The 15831-nt window shown below is 64.2% G+C and overlaps 1 protein-coding gene across 2 annotated transcripts in view; it reads right to left on the bottom strand.

Annotated features, from left to right (window-relative positions):
* Positions 1-2901: 2901 nt before the first annotated feature.
* Positions 2902-15831, bottom strand: part of QSOX1 (quiescin sulfhydryl oxidase 1) — a 39698-nt gene continuing 26768 nt past the window's right edge. The window contains exons 8-13 of one of the 2 annotated variants that reach the window (XM_084866130.1): positions 14810-14939; positions 11654-11776; positions 10728-10875; positions 7123-7302; positions 4467-4744; positions 2902-3663 (exon numbers count right to left, since the gene is read on the bottom strand). In XM_084866130.1, the coding sequence (XP_084722256.1) occupies positions 3655-3663; positions 4467-4744; positions 7123-7302; positions 10728-10875; positions 11654-11776; positions 14810-14939 (868 nt within the window). In that variant the 3' untranslated portion in view covers positions 2902-3654. Of the gene's footprint in view, positions 4745-7122; positions 7303-10727; positions 10876-11653; positions 11777-14809; positions 14940-15831 lie in introns of both variants that reach the window. The other variant, XM_084866129.1, reaches the window with a different exon arrangement.

Raw genomic sequence — 15831 nt, 5'->3', positions numbered from 1 at the left:
TTGCACACACCCCCTCAACACTCCCCTCCCACCCCCTTCTACCTCCATCCCACCCCTTTCTACCCGCGTCTCCCCGCCCCCCCCCCCCCACCCCCCGGCCCCTGCCGGGCAGAAGTGAAATCTGGAGGTGAGCAGAGGGCCTGGGCATCAGCCTGTCACCCCAGTGACCCTCCTGAGGGCACCACGCCCCTCGATGAGGTGCTCTCCTCCAGGGCAGAGCCCAGAGCTTCGGAAGGAGTCCTCCTCCGCCATGCCCTGGGCTCCAGGAGCTGGGATCTCAGTGGGAGCGGGAGTCGGGGCCCAGGCAGAAGGCCAAGGAGGGATAGAGGGTGGGAGGAATGAGAAGGGGTCTTCTCTCTGGGTGTGAATGGCCACCCCCTCCAGGCTGGACAGCAGGGGAGAAGCCAGGGCCTGCACTGCTGTCTCTCTCTCTGTGTATGTGGGGGTGTGGGGGGGTGTACAGATACAGGACGGAAGAGGGGGCAAGCCAGCACAGAGGGCCAGGGGTAAAAATCAACTATTGTTTTTGGAGTCTGATGTAGTTCTTACTGTGGAGGGGTTGTGAGGTGTGTGTAGAGATGAGCCTCTGTCCTCACAGGAGGCGGGCCCTGAAGTGGGAGGGGAGGGGAGGAGGGGAGGGGGGTGCCAGGGAAGGGACGGGTTACGCTGCAGCTTCCCTGCACCCTGGAGGTTCCGAGGGGCCGTCTCGGAGAACCAGGCCGCCGGGCAAAGAGGCCTCTGGGTGCTGCTCCTGGGGCTGCAGCCACGGAGCCTCTCACGGCTGCTCTGTGGGGACACAGGCCACGGAGCTGTGGTCTCCTTCCGGAAGGCCCTGGAGGCACAGCTGGCATCACAGGGGAGAGGAAAAGGCTCCGTAGGGACCATGAGCCCAGGCTGTGGCCTGCATCTTACGAAGGCGGAAACGGAGGCTCCGAGTTTCTGGTTCGCCAGGATTAGAACCAGCTGGTCCCTGGGCAGCCAGGGGCACGAGCCAGGTCCTCCTCCTCCTCCTCCTCCAGCCGCTGGGATTTCCCTCCAGGGCCAAGGCGGGGTGGGTCCCCTGGAGCCCACTCCTCACCCCAACCTGGGCTCCCCACCCAACCCTGCGCCAGGAAGAGCCAGGCCGAAGGCGGGGCGCCTCTCGGGACTGATGGTGGCTTCTGTGGTCCCTCCATGCCTACCCGTGACCCCCTCCACCCCTCCCACGTCTCAGAGCTCCCCACCCCCACCCCCAGCCCCTCAGAGTGCTCACCACGTATCTCTTTCCCTCTCACCTTCCCTGGAGTGTCAGCTCCACACAGCAGGGGGAGTCGTGTCTCTCTTCCTTTCACTCCCAGCTTCCAGGCCAGTGCAACTTCGGAAAACTCCTCTAAGTGCTTTTTGTTTTTTTTTGCTTCGAAAGTGTTGTAATGACTACCTTCCTTTGCTGGCCTCGGCGGCACCAGCTTTCTCCTCTGCCTGCAGTGCCCCTGTCCTCCTCATTTCCTTTGCTCACACGTCTCTCAAAGCCCAGCCCAGCTGCTCCTCCAGAAAACCGGCCTGAACGCTCTGCAGGAACATCCAGGCTGGGCGCCGTCTGCCCGGGGCCTGGCGCCTTCGCCGTGCGGCCCCCGGGACCCTCTCCCGAGGGGAGCTCTCCCCCAAGGTGCAGAGGAGGGCCTGGAGCAGAGCGGCAGGCGGTGTTCAAGCCCCAGAAGCCCCAGCTCCAGGCCTGGCAGGCCGGGGCGGGGAGGGCACCAGCTGGCGGGAGGAGCCGGTTATCGATGCTGGATGCTGCCCAGAGCCCTGGGGAAATCAGGGTGAAAGGCAGCTGTCCTGCTGAGGAGGAGGAGGCCGGGCCCTTGCTTATCCATCAGAGGGGCCGGGCTGCACGGCGGAGACCCACCCCTGAGGCCGTCCTGAGTTCTGGATGCCTGACCTTGGTTCAGAAAACACGGTCCCTGGAGCTAAGGGCGGGCACATGGAAACCCTCCGTCTTGGCACTCCGGCGGCGCCAGGTGGTGGTGGGAACAGGTGTGCGCCAGTACCCTGGCCTGCGGAAGCCCTTCACCCCCGGGGCCAGGGCCACAGGGCCCACACTGTGCGGGCCGGGCAGTCTCTCAGCCTGCCAGCCCGGGCCTGTGGGCAGGGGGAGATGAGCAAGCTGGCCCAGGAGGATGGGGAGGGCAGGGCGGTGGCTAGAGCAGAGGCACAGACAGGGAACCTCAGACAGGGGAGCAGCTCCAGGCGGGGATCCACCCGGGAGGTAACACAGGGCTGACACAGCAAGGGAAGGGGGGGGGGTGACCCCTGCTGGCCCCCACCCCCCTACCCCAGCTGCCCTAGCAGAAGGGGCATGCTGGGAACCCACCCCCTCCGTCTGAGCAAAGTGAGGTCAAAGAGAAAAACCCCAAATCGGATTGGGGCTCCGGCTCCCTCTTAATGAGGTTCGTTATCAGCCGCTCTATCCCTGTAAAGCCTGGCCGGCAGGACGGATTAGGGGCAGGCCCTCAATCTGGCCGACTCCTCCTCTGGGCTGAGCCACCAGCTCAGGGCCCCTCTCCCTGCGAGGGAGCTGGAGATGCAGGACGCCCGAGAGCCAGGCAGGTGCAGACGAAGGTGCCTCCAGCCGAACGGAGAGCGTCTGGGCGGGTGTTCAGGGGAGGCAGGGGTGCGGGAAGGCGGGGGGACGGACTGCACCTCCACTGCGGGCTGCCTGGTGCTCTGGGAGGCTGCTGGGCCCGGAGCACCCAGCGCTCGGGGAGGAGGGCCCACTGAGAAGGGGCTGTGCTGGGGCGCTGTGTCCCCTGCAGGCCAGCAGCTCGGTGAGCCTGGGAGAATCGTGTCTCACTGGATCTCTCACAGTCTGCCCAGACCCGGACACTGGGCCTCCAAGTAGCAAGTGACAGGACACAGGGGCGCTTGCCTTAACAAAAATAATTTATTCCACAGCCCTCGGCAGCAGTGGGCAGAGTGAGACTCAAGCCTGGGTATGTACAGCGCCACCCGCCCCTCCGACCCTTTCACCTCTCACTCCCGCACTCAAAGATTAGCGTCTATCTTGAAAATCAAAATCAAGGAAGATCCAGCTCCCACAGAGCTGAGCCGAAGGAAGGAGAGCCAAAGAGCACACGTGAAGTTTGTTCACGCTACCTCCCCCAGCTCAGCCCCGAGTAAGGCACTATAGGTCCCCACGCCCCCAACCTCAACTCCCCCCACCGCCCCTCACCGGGTCCCGCTGAGCCAGCCGCTCGCCCCAGCCCCGCCACCATCACCCAGCAAGCCCCCACACCCCAGCCCCGGCCTGTGTTCTCCCTGCGGCAGGACCAGGCCCTACGGGTCCCACAGAGGTCACCTGGGAGGTCACAGGATTCCACAAGCTTCCAGTCCCTACGCCCAAGCCAAACCCCCCAGCCGGGAGGTCTGAGGGGCCGAGGCTGGGCAGGCCACCAGGGCCGGAGGTGGTCCTTCCTTCTCGGGTGCGAGGGCCTCTCGTATCCAGAAGGGAGGGGGTGGGCGGGCCCTGGGGCGTAGGGAGGACTCCTGCTCCAGCCCACTCAGCCCGGGGACCCTCCTCCGATGGGGGAGGCCTTGGGAACTGAGGCTCGCTTGCCCCCATGTAGGGCCAAGACCGAGCAGGAGCCATTGGAGCGGCAGCAAGAAGGAGGCGGGGCTTCAGAGAAGCTGAAAGAGAGGAAGGAGGTGCTGAGAAGCCGAGGACAGTGCCTCCCCACCTCCCTGCCCAGATCTGCCCGCCACCCCTCCTCCGTGCTGTCTGAGGAGCCTGGACCCTGCGCCTCTTCCTGTCTCGGGAACATCCCTTCCCACAGGGACCAAGGAGGGGTCGCTGGAGCAGCTGGCTCTCCTGGGTTTCCCGGGACCAAGAGCTCGGCGGGGAGGAGGCAGGGGACCGGAGGAGCCCGCGGGGAGCAGCTCCCTGTCCTGCCGCCCGCCCCGGGGTGGGGGACGGGTCAGGCCGTGGGGTGGCCGGCATGGCCCTTCAGGGCCCTCATCCTGGCCCGGAAGTAGGTGTACATGGCCAGCAGCCCCATGAAGGACAGGGAGTAGAGCACCACGCAGAGGCTGACGTCCAGGTGCGAGAAGTCCCCCTCCAGCACCTGTAGCCACTGGCCCCGGCCCGGCAGGGCCCCGGCCCCCGGCTCCCGCTCCCGCTCCCGCTCCCGCTCGGGGACGGCGGCCAGCTGCTCGGAGCTGCGGACCACGCGCCTCCGCTCGGAGGGGTCCCCGGGCAGGTCCTCGGCTCCCAGCCCGGCTCCCAGCTCCCGCTGGGTCAGGGGCTCCTGCCCTTCCGGCTGCTCCCCGCTCTCCCTCCGGAGACCGGCTCCGTGCTCAGGGGGCCCCGGCTCCGGCCCGGCCCCGGTCACGCCGAGGCCGGCCTGCACCTCCTCCGGGGGGCCGCTCGCCCCGAGTCTGTCCGCTAAGGCCCCCAGGACGACGGTCCCGGGGAACGCGGCCCCTGGGCCCACCCTGCTCTCCGCCGCCGCGGCCGCGGGGCCCCGAGTGGAGTTCCCGGCCGCCGGCTCCGGCTGGGCGGAGGCCGCCATCCTCAGCACTCCCCGCCGGGGCGGCTCGGTCGCAGGGGGGTCCCTGACGATGTTGCTCCAGGAGAAGTGGGTTTTGAAGAAGCTGAGGGTGTTGCCCAGGTCCCACACGGGCGTGCCCCGGAGCTCGTTGTGGCAGGGCGAACAGAGCTCCCGGGGCGGCCACTGCACCTTGGGGAACTGGGGGTCCTCGCTGGGGGCCCCTGGCGGGAGAGAAGAGCACACAGGTTGGCGGGGACGCTGGGCGGCCCCCCCGGAAGCCCAGACCTCATTCTCCCATTCGGAACGCCAGCTCCCCCGTCTGCAAAAGAGGGCCCACCCCGAGGAGGCGGTGTGAGGGGAGGCAGCCGAACACCAGCTAGCACTGGGCCTGGGCTCCCCGCCCCCGTGAGGGGAGTCCTCCCGGCCCCACCCCAGTACCCCGGTTTCCCTTCCAGTCCTCCCCCGTATTTTAAAAAAAATGTATTTCTATTGATTTCAGAGAGGAAGGGAAAGGGAGAGAGAGAAACATCAATGAGGAGAGAGAATCATTGATCGGCTGCCTCCTGCACGCCCCCTTCTGGGGATCGACCTGCAACCTGGGCATGTGCCCCTGACCAGGAATTGACCCCGGGACCCTTCAGGCCGCAGGCAGATACTCTATCCACTGAGCTAAACCAGCTAGGGCTCCTCCCCCATGTTAATCTACTCTCTCCCTTTGTCAACTTCTCAGCTGGTTTCTCCCCCTCTCCCCAGTCTTGGAAAGACCTGGCTTGCAAAGGCTTCGGTTGGTCTGCCAGTATTTGTCTTTGCCGTTTTCTGAAATTCCCCAAGTCTTATACAGTGAAGATAAGTTACTTTTGTAATTAAGTGGAAGATTTAAAAAAAAAAAAAAAAAAGAGTTGGTGGCACACAGTAATTCCACTGCAGCCCTTTGGGGTGGGGGGGAGTTGGTGGAGTTCCCTCCCCAGCTGGGCTCCAGGGGTGGGTGTGGGGAGGCCTGGCCCTGGACGGGAAGAGGGTGAGGAGTTCCCTGCCTCCCAGGCAGCTGGGACCCCAGGCAGGGCCGGGCCGTGGGCAGAACCCCCGCTGAGCCCGAGGGCCTGCCGCCAGCCCCTCGCCCGCCAGCCCCTCGCCCGCCAGCCCCTCGCTCGCTCGGTGTCGCCGGGGAATGCCGATCTGCCCATCCCTCGTGAAGGAGGCACCGCTCCAAAAGGCTTCACAGGAAAACAGAAGCTGCTGGTCAGAGCGAGGCCTCGGCCCTGACCGGATTGGCTGAGTGGATAGAGCATCAGTCTGCGAACTCAAGGGCCCCAGGTTCCATTCCGGTCAAGGGCATGTACCTTGGTTGTGGGCACATCCCCAGTGTGGGGTGTACAAGAGGCAGCTGAGGCATGTTTCTCCCTCATCGATGTTTCTAACTCTCTATCCCTCCTCTCCCGTCCTCTCTGTAAAAAATCAATAAAATATATTAAAGGAAAAAAAAAAAAAAAGAATGAAGCCGCAGAGGAGACGTAGGAGCCAGATGGTTATATCGGGGAGAGGCGGCAAGTAGATTCCAAGGGTCCAGTGAGAAGCGGGGAGCGGGCCTTGCGAAGTGAGCGCCCGGCCTGTGCCTCCCCTCCCATCACTGATCTGTTGTAACTGACGGGGGACCGCCCCCCCCAAAGAGAGGGTAGGGAACGGCCTTCCTCAGGTCCCTGGGAGAGAGGCCCGGCTCCTGGCCCACCAGCAGCAGCTGGGCCCCCAGGGAAGCCCGCAGAGGTCACAGGGCGAGGGGGTCAGACGGAGCATTTGGTGGCAGGGCGGGGGCAGGAAGGCAGGGTGGGAGGAGAGACAGGCACGTGCCTTCTTTTCAAAGTCCCCCAGGAGGCCCCAGGAGACCAACACCAAGTGCAGCCCCTGCACCACCACCTGCTCCGGCAGCAGCGCCTCTGCCCTCCCCGCTGGGCCTTGTCCCCGCCCCGCCCCCTGGGCCGTCTGTCCCAGCCACGCACTCTCCCCTCTCCCCGCAGACAGGCCCGGGCTCCCTCCACAGATGGCTCCCTCCCCCCTGCCAGCCGCTCACCCGGAGACAAATGCTTTTGCCTAGTGGACCCATCGGACTCCTGAGCCGAGGGAACAGAAGCTCTGCCGACATGGGAACTCAGCAGGCCAGGGCCCTCCCGCTTCTTCCTCCCGCTTCTTCCTCCCGCCCCCTTCTCCCCCGGTGAAATCAGTCCTTTTCTAGAAAGAACCTGGTCTTTCTTTTCCAGCCCTTTTTGTCATTAGACCCCTCCCAGGGGGGGAGAAAAGCCCAGCGCTCACTTTCCTGTTGCCCAAGAGCCAGAAAGCAGAATGGGGAGACAGGACAGGGACCCCACCCGGCCAGAGGGAGGGGGGGATGTGCAGGGGAAAAGGAGCAGGCCTTAGAGGGTCCAAGCCTCGATGTCCTCATCCGGAAAATGGGCCTGACGACGCGGACACACACCAGCAGGGCTGGCAGAGCACGCGGAGGGCTCTGTGCGTGTCCCGTCTCCTGACTCTGGTCCAAGGCCCCCCACCTCCTCCTCCCCCCGTGGGTGCCGCCTGCCGCGGGGGGGGGGGGTCCCTCCTTCCTCACCTGCTAGGCGGGCGTTGACCTTGTTGTGGCTGGACCACAGCCAGAGGACAGCGCTGTCCCGGCTGCCCACGCGGTGCATGGAGGCGGCGGCCATCTTCTCGAAGTGGCCGGCGCAGTCCCGGCAGCCGAAGAAGAAGCGGACGTAGCCCCGGATGGCCTGCAGGACCTCCTGGGCCTTGGCTGCGGGGAGGAGACGCCATTCACAGGGGCCCTTCGGACCGTCTGCCCTGCCGGCCCCACCCCCCTGCCCTCCACGGCCCACACGGTCACCTCTGCACAGGGACCCCACACCCTCTGCACAGGGTCCCCACACCCTCTGCACAGGGACCTACACCCTCTGCACAGGGACCCCACACCCTCTGCACGGGGACCCCACACCCTCTGCACGGGGACCCCACACCCTCTGCACGGGGACCCCACACCCTCTGCACAGGGACCCCACACCCTCTGCACAGGGACCTACACCCTCTGCACAGGGACCCCACACCCTCTGCACGGGGACCCCACACCCTCTGCACGGGGACCCCACACCCTCTGCACGGGGACCCCACACCCTCTGCACGGGGACCCCACACCCTCTGCACGGGGACCCCACACCCTCTGCACGGGGACCCTACACCCTCTGCACGGGGACCCCACACCCTCTGCACGGGGACCCCACACCCTCTGCACGGGGACCCCACACCCTCTGCACGGGGACCCCACACCCTCTGCACGGGGACCCCACACCCTCTGCACGGGGACCCTACACCCTCTGCACGGGGACCCCACACCCTCTGCACGGGGACCCCACACCCTCTGCACGGGGACCCCACACCCTCTGCACGGGGACACCACACCCTCTGCACGGGGACCCTACACCCTCTGCACGGGGACCCCACACCCTCTGCACGGGGACCCCACACCCTCTGCACAGGGACCCCACACCCTCTGCACGGGGACCCCACACCCTCTGCACGGGGACCCCACACCCTCTGCACGGGGACCTACACCCTCTGCACAGGGACCCCACACCCTCTGCACGGGGACCCCACACCCTCTGCACGGGGACCCCACACCCTCTGCACAGGGACCCCACACCCTCTGCACAGGGACCTACACCCTCTGCATAGGGACCCCACACCGAACTCCTAACCCCCATTCCTTACCTCTGCCACTGACCCAGGCCCTGTCACTTATTAAAGTCTGGACTTGTCAGCAGGACACGCAGGCTCCTTGTGAAGTGGCCAGAGAGGGAGTCGGGGGCCAGAGCGCCCACCCCTCACCCCTCTGCCCCTCCGTGGCCCCACTGCTTTAGGCTTCCTGTCCGACTTGCTCCCCATTGCACCTCATCCCTGGGGCTTGGGGCCAGGAGTCCATCCTGATCTGGCCTGCACATCCTCTAATGTGTCTCCCCCTCCCCTGGGCCCTCCCCATTCCCTCCTACTGGGCCCTGTGGCCTGGCACAGCTTCGGATCGGCTGCCCTGCACCTGCCTCCCCCACTGCAGCCCACCCTCCACCCAGGAATCTTCCTAAGGCATTGGTCATTTGCATCATGTCCTGCTTAAGCTCTCCAATGGATTCTCAAAACAGTAAACAACGACCCAAACCCCATGCCCACCTCCTCTCCTGCCTCTCCCTGCAGACTGCACCAAGCTGGTCTCCCTCTGGCGCTCCCTACAGGCCAGACTTGTTCTCTGCACCGCTAGTCCTCGGCCGGCTGGTGTGACAGGCTGACTTGTGTCCTCTAAAACCCCTGTGATGGATTCCTAACTCCCACCCTAACCCCGTGGCTGTGTTTGGGCACAGGGTCTTTAAAGAGGTGATCACGTTAAATGAGACCATCAGGCTGTGTCCTGACTGGTGCCCTTGTAAGAGAGGACGCCTGGCCACAGCCACGCACACAGAGAAGACCATGTGAAGACACAGGGAGGGGGTGGCCGCCTGCACACCAAGGGGAGGCCTCAGCAGAAACAGACCCTGCCAACACCTTCACCTTGGATGTCCGGCCTCCAGAACCATGAGCAATACGTTTCTGTTGGTTAAGCTCCCCTGTGTGTTAGCACTTGGTCATGGCGGCCTAGCAAACCAATTCCGTCTAGAAGGCTCTCTTCCCAGGGGTCCCACAGCTGCTTCCTGCCCCCATTCAGGTCTCAGCACAGGTCACCTCCCCAGAGCAGCCCCCCCCAGCCCCCTCTAAACACAGCAGCCCCTCCCCTGGGCCCTCTCGCACCCCACTTGGCTCTGTCCTCTCCACAGCACTCATCGTTGGAATTGAATCGTCTACTGTGCGTTTCCTGTCGTTTCCTGTCACTGGAATACCGCCCCCTGGAGACAGGGACTTCCACCTCATACCACTGTGCCTGCCGCTGGAGCAGGGCCCGGGATGCTGGAGACACTCCGTAAACACGGCTGGCACAGGGACCGGCTGGCTGTGCCCACGCCTGGAGCTCCCCTAATGCCCTCTGTCTCTGTTGGGGACGGGATGCCCGTCCTTCCTAGCTCAACTCCTGTCCTTCTGGAAAACACGACACACACGGGGCTGCTTGGAAACCGAGTCGGAGCTGCCGTGCCCGTCCCAGGCCCCCACTCTCTGGAATGGGCTTCTAGCAGCATTATGTCTCAAAGAACTGCTTGCAAATTTCACACACACAAAAAAAGCAAAAGCAGAGATAGGACTGCTGCGCTGATGGCTACCAGGCGGAAAAGGAAAAACATTCTTTACAATTAGCATCTCTCTGCGGGCCGATCTGCACCATCAGGGATGCCTTCCTTCGCGGGTGTAACTGTTCCCCTGCCCGTCCTCACAAACGCTCCCTGATCAGCACATGCTTGGGTTTCCGCCCGAATCAGTGCTCCCCAAATAGGCATTCTTTTCATCCTTTTTTTTAAAAAAAAAAATCTCAAGGAAGTGCATGTTGCCTCTCCCTTTGGCCTTTTTCTTTAGAGTTAACATAACTCACCCGCCTACCCTTCCCCACAGGGGGAGCTTTTCCTCTTTCTGAACTTCCTTCTCCCCCTTGGCTCCTGGCCCTGGCACACTCCGCCTCCCACCTGTCCCACCGACCGCCAGAGCAGGGACTGTCTCTGCTCCACCTCCGCCTCCTCCAGGCTGAGCCAGGGCTTGACACGTCCCTGGTCCCCCGGGAAACGTGGCCTGGCCTGGGCTGGACGCCACCCTTTGGGTCGCTGAGGGCGGAGGTGGGGGGGAGAGGGGAGAGGTGGGTCGTGGAGCAGCTGCACTGTTTGGGGAGAGAGCAGGGTGGGGGGCGGGGGCGAGGTGTCCCCCAGTTTCCACTAGAAAATGACGTTTCAGTGGGAAGCAATAAAACTGTTCAAAGCACATGGCATCAGCCATGTAAACTGTGCATAGACACAGTTCTTTTCTTTATAGGAGTACAGAAGATGGAACCACTTGTTCTCCATGAAGACTGAAAACGAAGCAAGCTTATGGCTCCAAGGACGCCAGGGAGAAGCCTGACGCCTGAGTTTGTGGGGCACCCCCCCCCCCCCCATGGTCCCATCTGGTTGTGTCAGAATCCCCTAGAGAGGGGCCCGCAGCCGGGAGCCCGTGGAGGCGGGACAGGGCCAGGCTGAGGCCGGGGGTGCACAGGCGCAGACTCACCTGCTTCCTGGGAGTGGTCCAGGCTTTGCCGCGTGGCCTGCACGGTCAGGAAGTGGAAGAGGACCCACAGGGAGCAGGGGAAGCCCCGGAAGTGCGGCTCGCTCCCCTGGCAGCCGACCCAGTTCACCTTCTTGGCGATCACGACGCCCTGAGGGACACCGAGGCTGAACGTGAGCGCGCACACGGAGAAGGAAAGGAGGGCGGAGGGAGGAGAAGCTTCCGGGAGCCTGGAAGGTCTGCTCACGGCCCTCAGACCAACGAGCTCCCTCCCCCAGGCTGCCAGCCGGAGGGGGGCATGTCCCTTCCTGGACCACACCCACCAAAGGGGCATCAGAGCTGAAAAGCTGAGACACACAGCAAGTCACACGCTCATTCTACTTCCAGCTTCTCCGTCTGTGAAACGAGGGGCTGGGCTGGAGGGTTACTGCCCAGCTTCGACACCCTCCGAGTCTACGGCTCTGCCCTCTGCGGGCTGCCCCGGCCCGGCCCATCTTTGCAATCGGCCCACCTTTGCAATCAGAGGCATGAGCGGCACCCCCCGGAGAGGCTCAGGGAAGCCACGCTGAGCGCTGAGCGAGCAGCCCGGGGGCGTGGAGGCCACAGGGGGCGGCAGCTAAAATCTGTCACAGCCCGTGTCTCACCATCGCTTTTAAATCCCAACCCAACCACTTATGGGACAAGTGACTTCGCCTCAGTTTCTCCATCTGCTAAATGGGGATGATACCCACCTTCAGTTAACGCTGGGGGATTAAGCTATGCATAGAAAGAGCGCAATAGTAATTTATTAATATTAATGGGAAGACCCAACCAAGATCACCGATTCCTTCCTGAATGCAAATGGGCAGAGGTCAGAGGTCAGTGTTACCCCTCCGCTCCCACAGTCACAGAGCTGGGGAAGAGGATCCTCCCTGGCTGCCCACACTCACCTCCTTCCTGCTTTCCAGGGCAGTCTGGAAGAAGCCGTAGGGAATTTTCTTCCTCTGCTGCTTCTGGAGCCAGTCGTTGACGGAGTGCAGGAAGTTCTGGACCAAGGGCTGGCCGGGGAAGTACTAGGGGAGAAGCAAGCGCAAGCTGGAGAGGAGAAACCGTTCCCCAGGGCCCCACCCCGGGGGTGGCGGTGGGGGGCACAGTGGGCCAAGGCGGGAAAACATCTGCCTGAGACACAGACGTGGCTCCTCACCACCCTGGCTCTGGGCGCCCGGTGAGGGGAGGAGCGAGGCTGGGGCTTCTGTGTGGACCCCTGACCGCATGCTGCCACGGGGCAGAGGGCTGCTGGGGGCCCTGGGGACCTCCCACAGGGCAGCTGACTGACCGACCGACCGGCCGGCTGGGCGGGCGAGGCTGGCACACAGCCTGTCATCTGTATTCCGCGGCTGCCAGTGGGGACGAGGCCGCCCAGGGGCTCCTAGCCAAGATCCCAATCTCGATGGCAACTCCCAGGAGTCTCTGAGGAACACGAAAAGCTGCTCCGACAAAAAGTCAGCTCAAATCTGATTAGTATCAGCACTTTAAAGCCACAGGGACCCCAGGGAGGAGGACAGATGTGTGTGTGTGTGTGTGTGTGTGTGTGTGAGTGCGTGTGCACAAATGCACGAGGGCCGGGGCGGGAGCGGGGGGCACGGGGAGCAGGTCAGGAGGACAACGCCGAGGAACCTGCAGAGGGAAATGCGGGCGAGGAGAGCCGTGTGCGCGAGGAAAGGTCCTGGAGACGGGAGTGATCACTAAACAGGAGAGCCTGCGCACCGACCCGGTCTTCCGGGAAAACCATCCCCGAATCTCATCACCCCTCCTGGTCTGGGCCCGTGCGTCCCCAGAGGGAGGAGAGCCAGGAGGAATCCTGGGCTCGGACAGGCTGCCTCGTCAGCTCACACAGCTCTGGCTCTCAGCACAGATTTACAGCCTGGAGTCCGCGTCCCTCCCTGCCCTTGCCCGACATCGGGCCTGGAACCTTCCGCCTTCTGAGGCCAAGGTGTCAGGAGGAAGGATGAATTAAGGGGCTCAGCTACAGGGAGGCCCCCCTCTCTGCTGTGAGCAGGGAAATGCTGGTGACCACACGCCCCCCAGTGGCCAGTCTGCACACACTCACGTGAGAGAGCAGGGAGCGCCCCAGCTCAGCAGGCAGGGCAGGGGCGAGCTAAGCGGGCCTCCCTCCCGCCAGGCACAGCGGGAGCACGGTGCCCCTTCATGCTCTCGGGGCCCCGTGCACATGGGGGGTGAGGGCATGGGTTGGATGTCATGTGGGTGCATGTCTCAGCTTGGCCGTCCACTGGCTGGAGGGCCTGGGAGAGGTGCTCTCCTTCCTGGGCCTCATCCCCTCTCTGAGACGGGACCCCACCCTGTGGTTTGCTATTGGAACGACAGAGGAGCTGGTACACAAAGAGCGCTTCCCAGAGACGGGCACACTGGGCACACTGTCCGAGCTCATGAAATGGCAGCTGCTGCTACGGTCACTGCAGGCAGGGCCGAAATATGGAAATATTCGCAGTCTCCGGGGGCGTCTCCAGGGGGTGTGGGCCGGCTCACACAGCTCCCTGCTCTCAGTCCTGCACAGCCCGCTCCCCTCTGTGCTGTGGGCAGCCCTGTCCTCTCTGGGCCCTGGCTTCGGGCAGGGAGGGGTCCTTCATGCCAAACTCATTCCCAGCTCCGCCGGGGCCATCGAGAGGGTGCTGTCTGAGCCTCTGTCCGACTCCAGCATTTCCCAGGCCCCGTTCTCCCCCTCCCTCTGGCTGCAAACAGTCACCCTGGGGGTCAAACAAGACTTCATTTCCCTGGTCGGTCCTTCGTGGAGGACCACACTGGGGGTGAGGGGTGCTCTGCTCTCTCTGAGCGACACCTGCAAAGCACCCTGAGTGTCAGATCCGGCTCTGGTCCCCTTCCGAGCCTGACTGCTGCCTCCGCACCCACCACCCTGGGTGCCGGGCCTGAGCTTCTGGGTGCGGGTCTGTGGGGCAGCACACAGAACCACTCCGATTCTCTGGGCCAGCCACCCCGGCCTCAGCGACGTGGGGACCGCGCAGCTCCCAGGGCCTGAGGAACGGCCTCTGTTAGCAGAACGGGCTGGAGAACAGGGCTCAGCGTGGCGGGGCCTCGGGCAGGGACAGTGACAGCACTGTGATGAGTGCTGGCAACCTCATGGGTCCTCCGTGTGATCACACCGGCGTGACTAAGCCAAGTGAGCAGAAGGCCAGGCTGGCCAGGTGGGCAGAGGGACCAGACTGGCAGGTGGTTCTCGAGGGAGAGGTGCAGGTCACTCCCAGAGGTGACAGCCCCGGCTGCCCACAGACCTGCACCCAGCAGCTCAGACCTGGCGCCCAGGGCTGAGGGTGCTGAGTCAGCAGTCAGGCTCTGAAGGGGACCAGAGCCTGGATCTGACTCAGCATCCTCAGCGGCCAGAGCCAGGGGTTGAAGCAGGGCACATGTGGCAGATACGGAACCAGAGGGGACAGAGGGAGGGAGCAGCAGGCAGGTGCAGAGGAAGGAGGCAGCCCACATGGCACCTGCACAGGAGCAAGGAGCGTGGCAGGGGAAGGCACAGGCTCTGGAGCCCGACTGCTCAGTTCACATCCCCGTCCCCCCTCCTCCTGCCCGGGAGGGGGAGGGGCCTCGGGCAAGGCTCTCGAGCATCCCCGGCCCCTTAACTGGGGGCAATCCTCTCCCCGCTGCAGCCAAGTGAGCAGGAGGATTAAATGCGTCAGGCCCTCCGCTGGTAGGTTTGTAGCAGCTACCTCTCAGGGAGAGGCCTCGTGGGCAGGAATAAGGAAGGCCCGGCGAGGGCTTGGCACCTGGGCCTGGCTCTGCTCAGCGTCTGGGAGGGCACGGGAGAGCCAGAGGCTTCATCCCCTCACTGCGGCGCCCACGGGTCCTGCTTCCCCGTGACCACGGCCACGCTCCACGGTTACACCTGACACTGGGAAATCCCCGTACATCTGGGCCGTCCCACCCAGGCGCCTGCACAGTGTGGGCTGGCGGGAGCGGCTGAGGCTGCAGGGCAGCAGCCCGTGGTGGCCTAGGACAGCCATGGGGTCCGGTGTCCCGAGGGAGGGGCCGGCTGCGTGCACACGGACCCCCGGGGAGCCGCTCACCTGCGCCAGGACCGCCATAAACCTCTTCAGGGCCACCAGGCGCTGCCCCTCCAGGAGGGAGAACTTGCCCACTTCCACCCGCAGGATGTAGTGCAGGGCAGACTCCAGGTCAGCCATGTAGATCTTGGAGCTGAGGACGCAGAGGGGCAGAGAGAGAGAGAAAGGGGTGTTCACCACAGGGCAGGCGGGGAGGAGGCCTGGGGCTGAAGGGAGAAGCCAGGAAGGCCACGGCGGACAGACGGTCCCCGATCCTGTCAGCTGGCTCTGGCCTCTGCCGGTGACGGTGGCCTTGGGCATTTTTCGCTCGTGTCTGTGAGCCTCACTTCCTCATCGGAAAGACGGGGATCATGAGGTGCTCACAGGTAGGCAGCGGAGGGGGTGAAATAAGAGCAGAAACATGTACCCCCAGCAGCTCCTGGCATGGAGTAGGGGTTCCCCTCTGCCAGCCCAGGGCCGGCCCTCCCAGGACTCACTAGAGGTGTCTTGACCAGGTCACTAGAGGAAGTTTTATTCTCAGTTCTGAACAAAGACCCCTAGGGACGGACAGACAGTCCCACGCAACATGGCTCTGAAAGGGCTGGGCCCGGTGGGGCGGGTGAGGCTCCACTCACACCTCCTGCTGACCCGGCCGGGGGTGTGGGAGGTGGGGGGAGGCTGCAGGCTCCAAGCAGGCTGCTCTACCCCAGTCCAGGTGCTCACTGGGGTCGGGGCTCAGGGCTCTGATGGGCAGGGCTCCTGAGTGCTGGCTGCTTCTCCAGCCGCCTCCTGAGACCCGAGTTCTGGCCTCAGTGCTGCAGGGAGCTGCCTCCGGGAGCTGGGCCAACTCACCCTACCCCCTGGGCCTCAGGGTCGCCCGACCCCCATGGCTGTAAGGAGCTAACAAGGTCAGCTCACAGGGGGCACTGTGACCACCTCCTGTCTGCTCCACGTGGTGTCCCTGGCCTCGGTTTACCTCTCCAGTCTCGGGTGCTGCCTGAAGGAGTGGCCTCATGACTGAGAGAGAGGGTGCATGGGAGGTGCCC

This window comes from Pipistrellus hanaki (genome assembly GCF_964339955.1).
Source record: "Pipistrellus hanaki genome assembly, chromosome: 18".
In the NCBI taxonomy this organism is placed as follows: domain Eukaryota; kingdom Metazoa; phylum Chordata; class Mammalia; order Chiroptera; family Vespertilionidae; genus Pipistrellus; species Pipistrellus hanaki.
The sequence above is the reverse complement of the archived record's forward strand: the minus strand, read 5'-3'. Positions and strand labels throughout refer to the sequence as shown.